The sequence below is a fragment of the Lutra lutra genome, chromosome 7 (genome assembly GCF_902655055.1).
Source record: "Lutra lutra chromosome 7, mLutLut1.2, whole genome shotgun sequence".
NCBI classification, from domain to species: domain Eukaryota; kingdom Metazoa; phylum Chordata; class Mammalia; order Carnivora; family Mustelidae; genus Lutra; species Lutra lutra.
The window spans coordinates 115,578,412-115,596,947 of NC_062284.1; the positions used below are offsets into that span (position 1 = coordinate 115,578,412).

The window sequence follows — 18,536 nt, forward strand, 5'->3', positions numbered from 1 at the left end:
GTCACCTTCTCCAAATCCAACAAAGACCACTGGTCAAGAGACTGACTTTCAGGGTCGGAACAACCGGTATGAATCCAGAACTTGTGACTTATTAGCTCTGACCTTGGGCTTTAAAAAAAAAATAGACTTAATGTTTTTAGAGCAGTTTTAGGGGCATAAAACAGAACAGGAAATACAGAGAATTTCCATATGCTCCCTGTACACGTGGGGGTACTGTTTTTAACTTCTTTTTTTTTTTAAAGATTTTATTTATTTATTTAACAGACAGAGATCACAAATAGGCAGAGAGAGAGAGAGAGAGAGAGGAGGAAGCAGGCTCCCTGCCGAGCAGAGAGCTCAATGTGGGACTCGATCCCAGGACCCTGGGATCATGACCTGAGCCGAAGGCAGAGGCTTTAACTCACTGAGTCACCCAGGCGCCCCTGTTTTTAACTTCTTGAGCCTCAGTTTCCCTATCTGTACAAGGGGGGGTGGAAATAACTATCTCCTGCTCACAGAGTTGGGATAAGGTACAAATGAGGTAACGCTGCTGGCCCCACACAGTGGCTGCTTTATCCTCCTGCCTGTCACTCCTCTGATGCTGACCTTTGTCTTAGGTGACAGGAACACCTTCCAGAGGCTTCGATGAGAAGGCGTACCTGGCAGCCAAGCAGCTGAAGCCCGGAGAGGACCCTTACAGGCAACATGCCTTCAACCAGCTGGAGAGTGACAAGCTGAGCCCCGACCGAGCCATCCGGGACACCCGCCATTACAGGTACAGCCTCTCTTGTGCCCTGGAGGGAAGGGCTGGCACCTGTCAGCTCAATTCTGTTCCTCACATGGACTGAGGAAATGAGAAAGATTTCCTCAGGCTCTGTCTGGTTGTCAAGACCCTCAAACCCTCACCCTCAGTTATTCTCTTGCCTCCTCTGTTTCATTGACCTCCGGAGGGCCTGAGATGGCCAAGGGGACTCGGCGGGTGCCGGTGAGGCCCCTCAGCACCTCAGTCTGGAGTCCCAGGGAGCGTGAGCTGCCACGGGACTACAGGGAGGTCGGAGCTGGTGGGTGGGCCTACTGATGGTGCCTGAGGTGAAGAGGGGCCACCGACCCTGCCCACACTGTGCAAGGGATTCTGGGCATCAGAATCCCTGTCCTTCTCCTCTTCTTGCCCCGTGGCCCCCATTTCCTCAGCAGTTCCCAGAAACACTTCCCAGCCTTGCTCTTGGTTCTCCCAGTGTGGTAGGTGGGAGAGGCCCCAAAGCAGGACCAAGGACACCTTCCATGATGATCCCCACTCTGACTCCACTTGGTGTGAGTGACTGACTTTGGGCAAGCCATCCATGCCCCTTCCTTGGTTCAGGCCTGTGATGTGTCCTATCTAGATTATAGTCACCATCTCCAGTGCCCTCTTCCTACCTGGGAACAGTCTGAGGTCCTTACCCTGAAGCGCAAGCCACCTCTCCTGGCCTGAGCCACTGCTCCTTTTCACCTAGGACTTGATGCTCCCACAGTCCTCTACCTTCCTCTCCCTCCCCTCATCTATGCACACAGTTTCCCCTGCCCAAATCCCCACCCCCCCTTGCATTTTCATAATTCTTCTCTCCTCTGGGGAAGGTTCCTTGCCAACCCAGGCTGGTTTGGAGGCTTCCTCTATGCTCTGTGCACACAGGGTTGTTGAAGCAGACTCAGCCACGTGCCTGCAGTATTGAGTGACCAACAAGGGCTGTGTTGGACTCAGCTGTGTACCTAGCACCAGGCTGGTCCTGGTCTAAGGGTAGGTGGGGATGATGCAGGTCAAGATTGATTTTCCTTCTGAAGCGGGTACTCTGCAGCACAAAAGTGGTGTGAGAGATAAGGGTGCAGAAGGGGACATGCTTCTAGCACCTTGGAAGGGAGCTTGAAATCCAGTGGACTGGGCAGCCTTCAGGGTGAGATGGACATGGAGTTGGGGGAGCCCCAGACTGTCCTAACTGTCCTGACACTCAGCACTGCCAGCCTCCAGAAACTCATGCTACCAAGTACGACAATAATTCTGCCAGTCAGAAAGCATCCCCCGCCCAGGTCCAATGGCCAGCTCAGATCTCAGTTCTTTTCTCTGTCAGTCCTGGTGCAGAGTCCACCTGCACTGTGGGGCCTACAAGACTATGTCCACACAGCCCTACTTAAGGACTTTTCCTGGCAACCCTGGCCATGGCAAACCTTGACCCCAAGGCCTGGAGATTCTACGGACCCAAATCTCTGAACTGATACAGGGTTAGCTTGGATCACCTCTGCCCTCCCTCCCACCAAGCCCCCCTCATACCTTCTCAGGTGTTCACTGAAGAACTTAAAGAAGGAATTCCTCTTGGGGTGACACGGGTTTTAAAATGAGACTCTTCAAATCCAAAGCAGGGGTGTTGAGGCCAGTCTCCCTTCCTGCTTCCGTGTGGCTGCCAGCCGTCCCAGAAGCCTGAGGTGGATGGGGTAGGTTGGGGGTGCGCACGCCCGCGCATGGGTATGTAGGTGGAGCAGCAGACAGAGGTGCGGGCTCTCATGTGCTGGGGGTGAGCCTTGCTCTTCTCCCTCCAGACTGCAGCTTCTGCTGGTCTCTAAATTGTCAGGCTAGTTCCTAGTCCAGCGTCAGTCTAGGGAGCCCCCTCAAGGGGAACAGAGAGACCAGGCAAGACAGACCTTCTTGCATCACAAAGAAAAAACCCCACCAGCCCCAAACTTGAAACACAGGCCTGGGGCAAACCTCTTCGGAGGCTCTTGGCTCCCAGGACCAGGATAAATTCCCGTCATCACAGTTGTAAATCCCAGAGAAATGTAGAGTGGAGAGAGTTGGAGGAGGCCGGTAGGGAGGACGTCAACTCAACTCTCCAGATGGGATACGGGTAGGTTGGCCCCCTTCAGGTGAAGAATGGGCATCACTATCCAGATTCTCTCCTTCCTGGGCACCAGATGGTTGGGGTTCATAGTCACTGTCCCTAGAGGTCAGTGTTGGGGGGCCCGGAAGGCCGGAGGTGGCTGCTTCTCCCAGCACTCCCCATCTCAGCAGCACCCCCCCCCCCCCCCCCGCAGTCTACATGCCTCTGGGAGGATGCACTTGGGAAGCCTGGCTTCTCAGGGGGCAGAGGTGAATTTCCCTACCCCTCCACCCATCCCTACTCCCTCCACCCCCTATCAGGGAGAACATTTTTAAAAGCCTCTCAGGACTCCCATGGGGGTCCCCGGCTGGTGGGACTCCTGCCTTACTGACCCAGTCTGCTCTGCCGGGCAGGAGATGGGCCTGGGAATTCAGCTGTAAGCTGCTGTCGGGGCGTGAATGCCAGAATGAAAACACCGTCCCTGCTGGAGCAGTTGGAGAGCAATTGTCATAAAGAAGATTGTCATGAAAACCAGCTGCCTTCCCGCCGGCCTCAGGAACACGCATAAAAGCACCCGCGGAAGCGACAGGGATGGAGGCTGGCAGGGATGGATTGTTTTAATTCCATTTCCTGAGGAGGGGGAAGCCAATGGCTAAAAATGTGGTGTGAGACGGAGAAGAGGAGCACAGAGCCGCTGGGGGAGGCAGCGGGTTGGCAGGCACTGTTCAGGGTCTTCTCGAGGCTTCTGTGTGCTCCAGGAGTCCGGGCCCCTGGAGCAGTGAGGCTGCGCCCCTGGCCCGGGTCACCAGCCAGCTGTCCCTGCTGGGCAGTGAGAGGGATGGAGTCACGGGAGGATAGGAGAGGGGCGATTCCTCTCCAGATCCTCCAAATGTCGTGAGCCAGGAGAAGAGAAAGAAGCTACAGGATGCCAGACACAAAGCAGAGGCTGTCCCCCCACCCCCGCCCCCGTCTCCCCCATTTTGTCTCTCTCTGGCAGGCAGGGAGATCCAGCTGCTGGCCCAGGGCTGCGTCCCCAGGCCTGGAGCGGTGCCCACACAGTCATGATGGTCAGGGCCCTTCTAAACAGCTCATTGACAGGGGCTGCGAGGTCTTTGGTAAAGATGACCAGGCCTGCGAAGCTGCCTCGGCCTGTGGCTTCCCTCCAAGGACTCCAGGCTGGATGGGCTGAGTGGGGGGAACGTGGGCGGGGAAGGGCAGCCTCACAGCCTGGCTTCAGGCTTGCCTTCTCTGTCCCATAGAGGTATTCCTGGGGGGCAGCAGGCTTGACAGAGAGAAGCCTCAAGCCTGCCCTGAGGAGGCCCTCACGGTGCCCTCTGACCCCTATGCTCCATTCTCAGTTGCCCGTCTGTAACCTACTCTGCGGACCTGCCGGCCACCAGCGTCATCATCACATTCCACAATGAGGCCCGCTCTACCCTCCTGCGCACCGTGAAGAGGTAAGCCCCATCTCCGGGACCCTCATTTCGTGAGGCCTCAGGAAGCTCTGCCAAGCCCCTGCAGGGAGTGGGCCAGGGAGACGGGGACATGGAGACAGGGCGCCGGGCCAGAGGGTGTGGGAGTCCTGTCCTTCTGAGAAGCTGGAGCTGGTGAATCAGGGTCAGGGAGGCCCCAGAAATCCGGCTGGGATTATTAGAATGCGCAAGGACAAGGTCAGGTCTGCAGGACAAAGGCAGATACTCAAGGGTCGGGAGGCACGGGAGTCAGGGATGGGCACAGAAGGCCTCAGGAGGATGGATGTCAGCCTGGGAGGTGCCAGTCAATGGATTCAGAGGGAGGTCTCTGTCCTCCTTAACTTGGCCCTGTGGTCAAGTTTAACTCCTGCTTACCCCATGTCTTTAATGAGAATAGGATTTGGATTGTCCCAGGGATTGAAGAAGTTTGGGTTTCCTTTCCCAGTGAGTAGAGGAAGAGGAAGAGGAAGGATGATGGGAAGGAAAGCAGGCGGGCAGTCCCAGGCCCAGCTAGGGGCTGCCAACCCCTCCCCCTCCCCACCCTAGCCAGGGCTTATTAAGCAGCTACAGGTCCTGTCCTGGCGACTCGACTGGGGCCGTTCCCACAAACCATCTGGCCCATCCCAGGGTCAGCAGGTCCTCAGAAGAGCCCGAGGGGCACACCCCTCCTCAGCCTCTCACCAGGGCCTGGGAGTTTGGCTCGTGGCTAGTGTGCCGGTCCCTGAGCTGGGTGATGGGGGAGCCCTGGGGCAGGGAGAGGTAAGTGGAAGGTGAACCCTAAATCCAGGCTCCTCTGTCCCCATCACTCCAGCGTCCTGAACCGAACTCCAGCCAGCCTGATCCAGGAGATCATCTTAGTGGATGACTTCAGTTCAGATCGTAAGCTTCTACCTCCTGTTATGTGCAGCCTTCCACACTCATTTGCCCAGAGTATGGAGCCCAGCCCTCTCAGGGCCGGGCTGGATATCACAGGCGGACCTCTGCCCCCTACCCGGGATCTTTAGTCTTTTCTAGGTGCCTTCTCTGACTCTGTTCCCAGGTGCCACGGAAGGGGAAAGAGTGGGGTTGTTTTGCCACTAGTGAAATGACATTTTTTAAAGACAGAAGCAAAATCAGCAGCATCCTTTGTTATTACAAATGCCTTATGCTGAGGCTTGTCCCTTCAGTGTGGCTGCGGGGTGGGGGTGGGGGTGTTGGCTGGGCTCCCTGCTGACCTGCTGGTGCTCTCTGCTGCCCCCTGGGGGCAATGCCATAAGGAGTCCTCAGTCTGGCCTGGGAGTGGGGCACAGGTCAATCCTTTGGCCATAGAGATGACCATGCCCCTGCGTACCTCCCCATCTTCAGCCCTTTCCCTGGACCTACTGTGAGACACCTTCTGGGCAGTTCCAGGGGCGACCAAACCTCTTGTGGTCTGACGTCCATATCTGAATGAGCTTGCTTCCTTCTCTTCACCTTCAGCTGAAGACTGTCTGCTCCTGACCAGGATCCCCAAGGTCAAGTGCCTGCGCAATGATCGGCGGGAAGGTGAGTTCTTGGACCCTGGGTGCCACTGCAGACCCATTTCGGTCTACACCTCTGCACCTCCCCATTCCCTTTTGGCACCATGTCCCACTAAGCCAGCATGCTCCTTCTGCATTCCTTGTGGCCAGGACCAAGGACTGTGGAAAGACCCTTCTGCTAGCCCGGGTCAGCCCCGGCCACGGCATGACTGTGGGCAAGTTGCTGTACTTCTGGCTGCCTGGGTTGTCTCTTCTGAGAAGTGGAGTTAATAATAGACCCTTTCTGTTTGCATGGCTGTTGTAAGGATTAAATGAGGTAAACTATATGGAAATGCTTTGAGAAAACCAAAGGGCATTATTTTTTTTTTAAGATCTTATTTATTTATTTGACAGAGAGAGTGGGAGAGTGCGTAAGCAGGGGCAGGGGTGGAGGGAGAGGGAGAAGCAGATTTCCTACTGAGCAGGGAGCCCGATGTGCAGCTCAATCTCAGGACCCTGGGATCATGACCTGAGCGGAAAGCAGACGCTGAGGCCCCCAGGTGTCCCCAGAGGGCATTATAAAGCATATGTAGCCTCACTTCCCATCTAGGGGTGTTTTGGGGCATCAGCCACATGGCCTAGTGTTGTATGTGGTGCTCTAGGAGACACAAGAGAACTACAAAACATGGCCCCTGCCCTTGGAGAACACATCATAAGGCCAAGGAGTCAGGACCCACCTCAGGGACAGGTTGGTCGTGATTATGTGCAGTAGATCAGAGACCCCAGGAGCGGGGCGTGATAGGGGAGAGGGCCTCGACTGGGTGATGGCTGGTAGAACAGGTGAAGGGAGCAAGGCAGGGCAGTCCAGGCTTGAGGGCTCTGCAGGCACGAGCTCTGGTCAGGCCCAGGTGCCCCTGTAATACTAACAGCCCTCCTCCCGAGTGCTCGCCCATAGGAGGCATCCACTCTGCCTAAATCCTCACAGTCCCTCCTCCTAACAGTCCATTGTTCCCTTTTGCACAGAAGGGAAGTGAGACCTCAAGAGGTTCTGCCCAGGATGATCTGCCCAGGGTGATGAGTAGAGGAGCCAGAATTCCAACCTGGAGGCGGGAGGCTACACTTAACCTCCCTCTCTTCCTTCTTCCCTGGGAGAATCTGGGTCTGGTCAGCAGGGGAAATGGTGAGGTGAGGGTAGATGGCAGAAGACCTTGGAAGCCAGAGACAGGCATTTAGACTTGATAAGGCAGGTAGTAGGGAACCACTGCAGGTTTGAGAGTGGGGGAGGGGAGAGTAAGAGAGAGAGATGCAAGGGGCATAATTGAGACAGACCAGTCAGACCAAGGAGACCTTCTCAGTGGCATGGAAGAAGCCAGAGAGTAATTTCTCTCAAGCACTGGGTTGTAGGTACCTTTAGGCCCAGGAATATAGTGTTTCCAGGGGTTTGCCCAACACAGGTGCAAACCTTAAGTATTTGCTAGCCTGATGGAGTGCAAGGATGGGACAGATGGATTTTTGCACAGATGGATGGATAGTCAGATGGATGGAGGCCGAGTACAGGGCAGAGGCATGGCCAGGGAACTCTCTCCAGGAAGCAACTGTATTCTGAGCTCTTAGAGCGAGTCCCCTCCATCTCCACGGCTCACGGGGCACCAGCAGTTGCTCTCTTAGCACCAGCTAGGCCTCCTCTCTTCCCGGCAGTCGAGTCCCCAGCCCTGACCGGGGAGCTGCCAGAAGTGAGGCCATTCTTTGACAGTCGGTGAGCCATCAGCAAGATTGTTTGGGGTGGGGGCTGAGACAGATCGGAATCTAGCCCGCAGAGGCCTTCTAGACATGGGGCACTCTCCCCAGCAGGTGGGGGTTATTTTTTCCCTGAGTCTTTTAGCTAAGAAAACCCAAGCTCAGAGAAGTTAAAGAACATTCTTAAGGTACGTGAAGGGGCTGACACACTGACTCCAGCCTGCCTTAGTCTAGAAGATTCTCACCGGGTCACACGTGATAATGCGGCTGAAGGGGATGGCCTGGAGATCCCCTGGTGGGGGGCGGGGCAGGGAGGAAAGGGTTTTGGTTTCTGGTTTTCTTTGGGTACCAAAATACCCTCTGTTGCACTTTCCATTCACTAATGCCTGACTGTTTACCAGTGTGTCCCCAGAGCCCAGAACAGGGTCTGGCACAATGAAGGGCACTCAGAGAATGAGCCTGGAGTAATGACAGTTGATGAGTGGATGCAAGAAAAGAGAGGGATGGAGGAAATAGTCAAATACAAAGTAAAGCTCAATCGCAGTAACTCAGAGGAAGCCTTGGCCCCTGATGGGTGCAGAGCCCTGAGCCTTTTGAGGGATGGTGGGGAGACAAATTGGCCCTGTCCCCATACCAACCCCTGTCCACTCCCATGGCAGGGCTGATCCGGTCCCGAGTTCGTGGGGCAGATGTGGCCACAGCTGCCGTGCTCACCTTTCTGGACAGCCACTGCGAAGTGAACACTGAGTGGCTGCAGCCCATGCTGCAGCGGGTCAAGGAGGTAAGTCCCTCTGTCCCTCGGGGAGATCTGCCCCTTGGGACATGCCCACCATGTTCTTGGCATGAGGGCATGTAAACAGTCATTGACTTGATAGATAGGCAGAGTAGAAGCCTAAATGTTCTGCTTCCTCCAGAGTGATGTCATTTTAGTGAGCTTTCTCCTCTGAAAATGGGGGTAATTGTAATATTTGTCTCACTGGGTTGTTGGGAGAACTCATGTGGACATGAACTTGGGTGAGCTGTAAAGCTCCAACTAGGAATGTTGGGCTGGTATTCCTCCTGGAGGAGATGGGTCCTATGCTGGGGCAGGGGACAGCTTGGGGTCAAGGCTGGAAAGTTTGAGAAGGAGGAAAATGGGGGGATGGTGTTGTCAAGAAGAGATGAGAACAGGGGCCTCCTAGCACGTGCCAGCAGTTCACTAGAAGGGGGAGGAGGGTAAGACAGGTGGAGGGAAGGATGAGGTGATCACAGGTCAACCATAAAAAGACAACCAAACTCAAAAATGGGCAAAGGATTTGAATGGACATTTCTTCAAGGCAAATGCACAAATGGCCAACAAGCACAGGAAAAGATGCTCAACATTGTTAAGCTTTGAGAGAAACACAAGTCAAAACCACAGTCAGATACCACTTGAGACCTATAGGATGGCTGTGACCAAAGGATGGACAGTAACGAGGGCTGTCGAGGATGTGAAGAAGTGGGAGCCCTTTCACTCATTACTAGTGAGAACGTAATCTGAGGCAGCCACACTAGAAAACAGCCCGGCAGTTCATCAAAAGTTTAAAGATTTTTTTTTTTTAAGATTTTATTTATTTATTTGACAGAGAGAAATCACAAGTAGGCAGAGAGGCAGGCAGAGAGAGAGGAGGAAGCAGGCTCCCTGCTGAGCAGAAAGCCCGATGCGGGGCTCGAACCCAGGACCTGGGATCATGACCTGAACCGAAGGCAGCGGCTTAACCCACTGAGCCACCCAGGCGCCCCTAAAGATTTTTTTAAAATTTATTTATTTGACAGAGATCACAAGTGGGTAGAGAGGCACACACAGAGAGAGGGGGAAGCAGGCTCCCCGCTGAGCAGAGAGCCCGATGCGGGGCTCCATCCCAGGACCCTGGGATCATGATCTGAGCCAAAGGCAGAGGCTTAACTCACTGAGCCACCCAGGCGCCCCTCATCATAAGTTTAAACACTGAGGGGCACCTGGGTGGCTCAGTGGGTTAAAGCCTCTGCCTTCGGCTCAGGTCATGATCCCAGGGTCCTGGGATCGAGCCCCACATCGGGCTCTCTGCTCAGCGGGGAGCCTGCTTCCTCCTCTCTCTGCCTGCCTCTCTGTCTACGTGTGATCTCTATCTGTCAAATAAATAAAATCTTAAAAAAAAAAAGTTTAAACACCGAGTTACCTGATGCCCCTTCCACTGTGGGGTACACCCCCAAGAGAAATGGAAATATACCCTCCACACGCAAAAACTTACCCTGGAGTGTTCAGGGCACTATCTCTCAGAAGAGCCAAAAATGTGGAAACAGCTCAAATGTGTACGGATATAACCACACGACTACTACTCAGCCATAAAAAGGAATGAAATAGTGATACGTGCTACAATGTGGATGAAAACACTTCCCTGAGTGAAAGAAGATGGTCACAAAAGGCCATGTGTTCTATGATTCCACTGAGGTGAGATGTCCAGAATGAAACAAAGCCATAGAAATAGAAAGGTGATGGGTGGGGGCGCCTGGGTGGCTCAGTGGGTTAAGCCACTGCCTTCGGCTCGGGTCATGATCCCAGGTCCTGGGTTCGAGCCCCGCATCGGGCTTTCTGCTCAGCAGGGAGCCTGCTTCCTCCTCTCTCTCTGCCTGCCTCTCTGCCTACTTGTGATTTCTGTCAAATAAATAAATAAAATCTTTAAAAAAAAAAAAAAGAAAAAAAGGTGATGGGTGGTTGTCAGGGGCTGGAGGGAGAGAGGATAGTGGGAGGTGACCTCCAACAGGTACAGGGTTTCTTGTTGGGTTGATGAAAATGTTCTGGAATTAGGTGTGATGGGTGCACAATCTTGTGACTATATTGTAAGCCACCGAATTTATACACATTATATTGGTGAATTTCATCACATGTCAATTACAGCTAGTGAACTTGCTATTAAAAATGTGAATTACACCTTGGAACAAAAAAGTCTATGAAAAGGCAGAGGCAAGGCCCGCACAGAGCTCTATGAGAAACCATGGGTGGTCTCCCTGCTCCGCCTCCTCCCAGCCTTTTGTGGTTCTGAGACAGGGTGTGTGTGAACTGAGGGGCAGAGCTGGGTGGTCTCCATGTTGCAGATAAGAGGATTACGAAGGTCAGCACAGTCTGGGGAGAGATGGGCCTCTAGGCCGGGTCCCTTTGTGGAGGGAGAGGGAAGAGAGGGCTGATGGTGGTTGATAGTTTTGCATGGGGTGTATGTCATAAGCCCCCAACACCACTACCCCACATCCCAAATCTTTAATAAAATTGACATTACCCCCCAATGCCTGAGGTGGATTTGTGTCTAGGAGGATGAAGGGAGTGGTGAATCTGACCTTGAAGCAGATGTGGCTTGAGAGAATGACAGCCAGGTTGCACAGGGACCACAGAGTCCCTGCCGTCAAGCTGCTGGTGGTCCAGTTGGGAAGACTCAACCGAAACATGTACAAATGATGAATAAAACAGCAGTTCAGACCAGCACCAGAAGAGCCACCTCAGGCAGCATAGGATTCAGTGCCCCAGGAATTGTCTGGTCTGTAATTGTGAGAGCAGTTTAAAAGAGGAAGAAATCCTCAGACTGCAGCAATCCAGCAGGGCTTCCCTGAGGAGGTGAGATCCCAGCAGGGCTCAGCATGATGTGAGAGGAAGAGGCTGGGAGAGCCCATGGGACCCCAGTGGGTCCTTCCAGGAGCCTGGCTGTGGGGCTGCAGGACAGCTCCCAAGATCCTGCCCAGTCCTGCGGGAAGGGCTGAGTGCCCCATGGTGGGAGAGAACTTCTCAGAGCAGGCAGCTGGGCCTTTCTTCACAGAGTCCCTGGCCTCACACCATCTCTCATTCCTCCCCTAGGACCACACCCGTGTGGTGAGCCCCATCATTGATGTCATCAGTCTGGATAACTTTGCCTACCTTGCTGCATCTGCAGATCTTCGTGGAGGTGGGTCCATCTCCCAGAGGAGGGGCTGTAGGCTTGAAAGGGGCAGGTGGGGGCGATCTAAAGCTTTGGTTTGGTGCTCTTCTACCCAGCTGTGCCAGAGCGTCTCACACCACCCCCTTACCTCGAGAAAATGGAAAGGGATGGTGGAAAGCTCTGGGATTGGGGACAAAGCCCTCTGGAACCATAAGTGACAGAACCAGGCTAGTCTTGGGTCTTCCCCTCCCAAACACTGACACATCCTTTCCAAATGCTGCCAGCCCAGGGACCATGCCTACAGTCCTGGCAGAAGGACATGCTAGGACAGTGTCTTGTGTGAATTCCCAATACATACACCTGGAGGTGGTCTGGACCCAGGCTGTCGAATAGAAGAGCTATTAGCTACATTTGGCTATTGAGCTCTTAAAATGTGACTGGTCTGCATTGAGATGTGCTGTAAGTGTAAATACACACTAGGTTTCAAAGTCTTATTACAAAAGAATGTAAAAAATCTCATGAGTAGTTTTTTTATATTGATTACATGTTGAATGATAACATTTTTGGATATATTACATTAAAATATATTGTTCAAATTAATTTCATACGTTCTTTCTTTTTGATATGGCTGCTAGAAAAAAATTTTTTAAGATTTTATTTTATTTATTTGACAGACACAGAGAGAAAGACAAGCAGGGGGAGTGGCAGGCAGAGGGAGGGAGAAGCAGGCTTCCCACTGAGCAGGGAGCACAATGCGGGACTCGATCCCAGGACCCTGGGATCATGACCTGAGCTAAAAGCAACCTGAGCCACCCAGGTGTCCTTAAAAAATTTCAATTACATATGTAGTTTGCATTTCTGGCTTGCATCATTTGCATTCTTTTGGACAGCTCTGGTCTAGACTTTATAGCCATGCTGCTATAAGAGCCATATTTGGCTATTTAAATTTAAATTAATTACAATTAAATAAAATTCAAATTCACTTCCTGAGTTGCACTAGCCACATTTCAAGTGCTCAATAACCCCATGTGGGTAGTGCCTACCATATTGGACAGTCAGTGAAGATATAGAACATTTCCATCATTGCAGAAAGTTCTATTGGACAGGCTGCACTAGACAATCTGTTGCTAGGAGCTAGTGGGCAGAGTGGTTTTCCTATTTGGGGCCCAGACTTCCAAAAAATGGAAACAGCTGTTACTTAGATCTTAGAGTTGAGTGGGGTTCTGAAGTGAGCCAGGCGTTTCTCCTTTGGGAAATTACCTCAGGGCCTTTGCACTTGCTGTTTCCCCTGCCTGGAATTCCATTTCCCCAGATACCTGCATGGATCAGACTTTCAGGTCAAAAGTGATCTCTTTAGAGAGCGTTTCCTGACTACCCTTACTAAAATAGCATAAAATAAAATAAATAAAATAGCATAAAATAAAATAGCATAAAATAGCATTTAGCATACTAAAATAGGGTACCTCTCTTTTCTTTTCAGCACTTTTCACCTGTGGCAGATTATTCCTTTATTGATTTCTTTTTGTAGCCTTTGTCCTACCCAGTAAATCAATGAGGTCAGGGACCCGTCTCCCTCTGAGTGAAGGAATGATTGCATGAATTGCCCAGGGTCCTCTGTGAGCTGGGCTCTGATCAGGGGAGACCAAGGGCTGGTGGAATGAAGGGACAGCAGCTCTGCCCTGAGCTCTGTCCTCACCCCTCTCTGTCCATTAGGATTTGACTGGAGCCTGCATTTCAAGTGGGAGCAGATCCCTCTTGAGCAGAAGATTGCCCGGACCGACCCCACCAAGCCCATCAGGTCAGTGCTGCTTGTGGGCTCTGCAGAGACCCCTTCCTTCCCTGGGCCAGGGGCATGGGAATCTGCAGGGGGGGCCGCATTTCAGTTGCTGGTGCTCCTGAGGGCACACTGTCTAAGTGCTGACTCAGTTCTGGGCCCAGGGACAGAGAGGACAGAGGCCAGGGAGCTGCTGGATGTCCTGCCCCTGTGACTCTGCAAGTGGGGGATTGTAGGGCAAATGACCTGGTGTTCTGGGGCCATCTAGAAGGGCTCCCAGCCTCTCCAGTTCATGTGTTGCTTCTTTCCTCTCCTTGCTCCCAGGACTCCTGTTATAGCTGGAGGAATCTTTGTGATCGACAAGTCCTGGTTTAACCACTTGGGAAAGTATGATGCCCAGATGGATATCTGGGGGGGAGAGAATTTTGGTAAGTTGGAAATAACACTAACAGTGACAACAATAATAGATAACCATGCTCGAACACATTCTATGCATAAGGCCCTGTTCTACACATGTATTCATTTGTTTAATCTCACAGCTCCTCGAGGTATGTATTATATCTCCATTTTACTGATAAAGAAACTGAGGCACAGATAGGTTAAGTAATTGGTGCAGTGGTCCAGAGCCACACAGCTCGTAAATATTGAGATGGTCAGGGGGAGCCTGTGGTCCCACAGCTAGACGTGTGTGGAAGAACAGAAAGACTGTAACCGGGGCTGCAGCTTAAACCCACAGCTAATTTTTCTTCCAGAAAAGCCAGTGGGAGTGGGGAGTGCGGAGTGCAGCCGAGTTTGGTGGTTAAATGTAAGGATGGGGCCAGATGGCCTGAGTGCAAATCCTGGCCCTCCCACCTGCAAGCTCTCTGGCCCTGGGCAAATTAAAGCCTCCCGAAGCCTCGGTTTCCTCAAGAGGTTGGTATGAGTGCCAACTGGGAGATAGGTTAAAACACAAGGCACGCTGCTGGCGGCCATCATCATTACTTCCGGGGCCAGGGGAGCCCTCTAGCTCCAGCAGAAAAGGGAAGAGCCCAGAGAGCTCCCAGTGTCACTGGCAAGGTTCTGTTAGATAAAGGCCTGATACAAACAGATCAGCCAACTTGGGTACTATAAGGGGGTTTATAAAGAGACTGTCCACACAGTGTGGGTGAGACATAGGGAAACTCTGGGACAGTGTGGCCCTGGGCTGGGCTGATGACTGCTGTGAGGTGTGGCCATCCCTCAGTCTGGAAGATGGGGAGGGAGCGCCCCCTGACAGGAGCTGTGGTCTTGGGGCACCTGCAGCCAGCCCATAGCCCAGGCAGAGGGTGTCGGGGGAGATAAACACCCACCCTCCCTCTCCCCTGTCCGGGCTCTGACTGACGCTGCCAGCCCACAGGAAGGAAGCCAGTGGTGCAGCCCGCTCGACAAGGAGTGGGGTGAAGGATGGGGAGTGACCCAGGGGTCTCCTGTTCTTCGCAGAGCCCTCTGTTTCCTTGTTCATCCTCACCAGGTTTCTTGCGACATAAATACGGCCAGTGGTATCTCACCCGTTTGACAGGTGGGAAAACTGAGGTGAATGCTGCCTTCCAGATTTCAGTCAGGAAGCTCCACATCAGACGGGTGTGCATAGTGCCCCCAACTTCAGTGTTGTGAAGGGTGATCAGAGCAAATTCTGTGTTTCTGAGAGGCGAGGAGCAGCTCCTTCTACGATCTCCTTGATCAGGACACAGATGAGCCACGGGGCTTTTGTTGTTGTTGTTGTTTTTTAATTAAGATTTTATTTATTTATTTGAGAGAGACAGGGATAGTGACAGATAGGGAGAGAGCACAAGTGGGGAGCAGAGGGAGAAGCAGGGAGAAGCAGGCTCCCCACTGAGCAGGGAGCCCAACACAGAGCTCAATCCCATGACCCAGGCCGAAGCAGATGCTTAACCCCTTCACCGGCTGAGCCGCCCAGGCGCCCCAGCAGTGGGGTTTATCATAGGTCTGATCTTAACTCACAACCAACTGGAGTGGAAAGAGGCATGAAATGTTCTCCACTTTGTAACTTATTCTTTTTTTTTTTTTTTTAAAGATTTTATTTATTTATTTGTCATAGAGAGAGAAGCGAGAGTGAGCACAGGCAGACAGAGTGGCAGGCAGAGGCAGAGGGAGAAGCAGGCTCCCCGCCAAGCAAGGAGCCCGATGTGGGACTCCATCCCAGGACGCCGGGATCATGACCCGAGCCAAAGGCAGCTGCTTAACCAACTGAGCCACCCAGGCGTCCCTGTAACTTATTCTTGGAAACTATATGCATACAGGCATTTGGAGAAGTAAATTCTGGGAACCGGGGTGCACTGACCCTTCCCTTCTGACCTCCTTCCACATGTTCTGGGCCCAAGTGACCTCCCATGTGCCCTCAGTCTCAGCCTGAAGGGAGCTTCGGCAAAGCGAGTTTCCTGGACAGACACCAAGGACTGGGAAACTAATGGTCTCTCCTGCATCCAGGAGTCTTTTCTCTTTCTTTCTTCTTTTTTTTTTTTTTTACAGCTGGTGATTGACAGAGGAACAAGTAAATGATCAAATGGCTAACTTCAGATTTGGCCTGAGGCAAGGGCTCAGTGGTTGGGGAACTTGAAAGGTGAACCACAGAGTGGTTCTGGGAAGGTTTTTCTTTCTTAGAAGAAATTCAGAGAAATTTTTAGGCTAGCCTTGGTGCTCACACGTTCAGCTGCTGGGAGCAGTTTTGAGTCAGGAGGGCTCTGCTGCTGGTAGGTTTGGGCCTTTCATTTCCTTCTTTTGTTGAAGGAAGGAAGATGCCCAAACTGAGACTCCTTCCTGTGTCCCCTCAGAGAGCCCCAGAGGCAAGTGGAGGTGGCAAACGTGAAAACCTTGGGATTCCCGTTAGAGGGCCTTTTAAAAGGTAGTCTGATCATGTCGGTCCTCAGCTCAAGACCCTGCAGGGACTCCGTGCCATCTCTGAGAGCAAAGCCCGCAGTCTTCATGCCATCTGCCCTTCCCCCACAGCACTCCACCAGCTCTGCCCACATCTCCTGCCTCTCTCACCTGGCCTCACTCCACCCCGAGCTGCCTCCGCCAGGCCTCCTAGCAGCCCTGGAACTTGCCGCCTACTCCAGCCTCCACAGCTTTGCCCTTGCTGGTCCTTCTGCCTGAAATCCTTCTCCCATAAAAGCGACATGACTTGCTTCCTCACCTCCTTCAGGTCTTAGGTCAGATGTCCCCTTTGGATGGAGAACTTGCCAATCAGATTAAAACTGTAGCCCACCCCCGCCCTGGGGGCTCTCTTCAGCCCTTCCTGCTTCATCCATCTCCATTGCTCTTAGTATCATCGGATAGACCGCATTTCACTCGTTTTCTTGTCTACTTGCATTTTTGTCCCTTATTTTAGTGACTTCTTGTCGCCTACCCACGAATGTGTAAGGATTCTAGAACAGTGTATGACACATAATTAACAGGTGCCCAGTAAAATTTTGCTGAATGAACTAAGGGATCTGATTCGAACAGTGCAGCTTGCTGGACAAAATGTGAACTTGACATTGTAATTCTGCAACAGGGTATTTGGGTGGTCTTGGAGAGGTTAGCATGTTTGAGCTTCCCATGACTCAGTTCACAGAGCATGGGACTCTCAATTTCAGGGTCATGAGTTCGAGCCCCATGCTAGACATGGAGCCTCCTTAAAAAGAATAAGTAAATTTTTAAGAAATTAAAACAAACAAAACACCAGGGTGATAATAGCAGCTTCGCATGCTTGCTGTGAGAATTAGACCTGGGTTCTAGAGCATGGCACATAGTAAGGGCTCAGTAAATGAGTGATGGTGACGTGTTGTGGGTGGTGACAATAACAGCATGGACAGTGCAGGCTGGCAGGATGAAGTGACTTATTAGCATAACCAAGTTAGTCTGGTAGGAATGGAACCAGAATGCAGCTCTTCTGTCCCCGAGGTCATCCCTAGTTCTAAATTTCACTTGCTGACCCAGCTCCAGAGCTCTTCCCAGGAGAAGGAACACAAGCCTGGCAGTCTACAGGCTGCCCTAGGGAACCCCATCAACATGACCATCCTTGCTATACCACATGTCCAGCCCTGGCCCCTGGCCCACATCTGGAAGCTTCTTCTGCCCACAGGCTGGACAGAGACGGGTGTTAGCTGAGGGGTAGGCAGTGGGCCCTGACAAGTTGCACCAGGTGAGAACCCCCCGGCCTGTCCAGGGACAACGAGTGTCTGTACTGCCAGCTGAGGGGAGGGAAAAGGGACCAAGGCTAGAAGTCATGAGTAAATGGTCTTTCTTTCGTTTTTTTGGGGTTTTTTAAAGATTTTATTTATTTATTTGACAGAGAGAGATCACAAGTAGGCAGAGAAGCAGGCAGAGAGGAAGGGAAAGCAGGCTTCCTGCTGAGCAGAGAGCCTGATGGGGGGCTCAATCCCTGGACCCTGAGATCATGACCCGAGCTCAAGGCAGAGGCTTAACCCACTGAGCCACCCAGGCGCCCCTCTTTTTTTTTTTTAATTAAAAACAAAACAAACACAAAACAAGGTTGTGTATTTTCTGGGATAGGAATGAGTGTTTTAATGTCAGAGGTGTCTGTCCAGCTGTAGGGTTCATAAGAAGGGATAAACGGAAGAGATTATAGGAGGTGCAGCCAGCTGCCCAGGTGGGCCCTTGCCAGAAGTGACAGCAGGGTGGGCAGTTTGTGACAGCCTCCTCTAGGAGGCAGAATGGCCACTTGCATCTCCCAGCCCTAATGGGGACCACAGTCCCTCGAAGTCCTGCACAAGCTCATTCAGCATTCCCACCACTATCACAAGGAAGCGTGTCTCAAGGGGACCAGTGGGTGCCTGTAAATGGAGACCCCCTGGGCCAAGAGGGAGGTCTGGAGCCAGGAAGACACCAGCCGGAGTGGCCTTTGGCCTGGTTGGTGGCTGGTGTTTCAGCCTTGTGAATGCCCAGAGCAGACTGATGAGCAAATGTGTTCTTCCTTAGCAATGTCTGGATGGGACTTTCCAGGCAGAGGCTGGAAATGATGCTGCCGTTGATTCGGTTTTTCTTCTCCTCATGGTCTTGGTGCTGCTGCAGGGCTTTCCCCGCTGCTCTTCCAGGGCTCAGATGCGGGCAGGGTGTATGGCCGTCAGCAGTGGAGGGTGTGTATATAGAGGGGGGTGGCTATGTGTGGTGTGTGTGGGGCAGGATGTGTACGTGTGTGTGTGTGGTGTGTGGGGTGGGATGTGTGGAGAGGGTGTGTGTGCAGGGGGGTGTGGGGTGGGTTGTATATGAAGGGAGTGTGGACGTGGTGTATATGGAGAAGGTGTGTGTGGGATGAGATATGGGGGGTGGGGTGTGTGGACAGGGATGTGTGTTGTGGGGGGTGGGGG

General features: G+C 52.5%; 1 protein-coding gene across 2 annotated transcripts in view; it reads left to right on the plus strand.

Moving 5' to 3' along the window:
• Positions 1 to 18,536, plus strand: part of GALNT16 (polypeptide N-acetylgalactosaminyltransferase 16) — a 94,961-nt gene that overhangs the window by 59,979 nt on the left and 16,446 nt on the right. For both annotated transcript variants that reach the window (XM_047736240.1, XM_047736241.1), the window contains exons 3-10: positions 597 to 754; positions 4,184 to 4,282; positions 5,109 to 5,176; positions 5,756 to 5,821; positions 8,172 to 8,293; positions 11,354 to 11,441; positions 13,128 to 13,212; positions 13,513 to 13,616. In XM_047736240.1, coding sequence (XP_047592196.1) covers positions 597 to 754; positions 4,184 to 4,282; positions 5,109 to 5,176; positions 5,756 to 5,821; positions 8,172 to 8,293; positions 11,354 to 11,441; positions 13,128 to 13,212; positions 13,513 to 13,616 — 790 coding nt within the window. The remainder of the gene's footprint in view (positions 1 to 596; positions 755 to 4,183; positions 4,283 to 5,108; positions 5,177 to 5,755; positions 5,822 to 8,171; positions 8,294 to 11,353; positions 11,442 to 13,127; positions 13,213 to 13,512; positions 13,617 to 18,536) is intronic.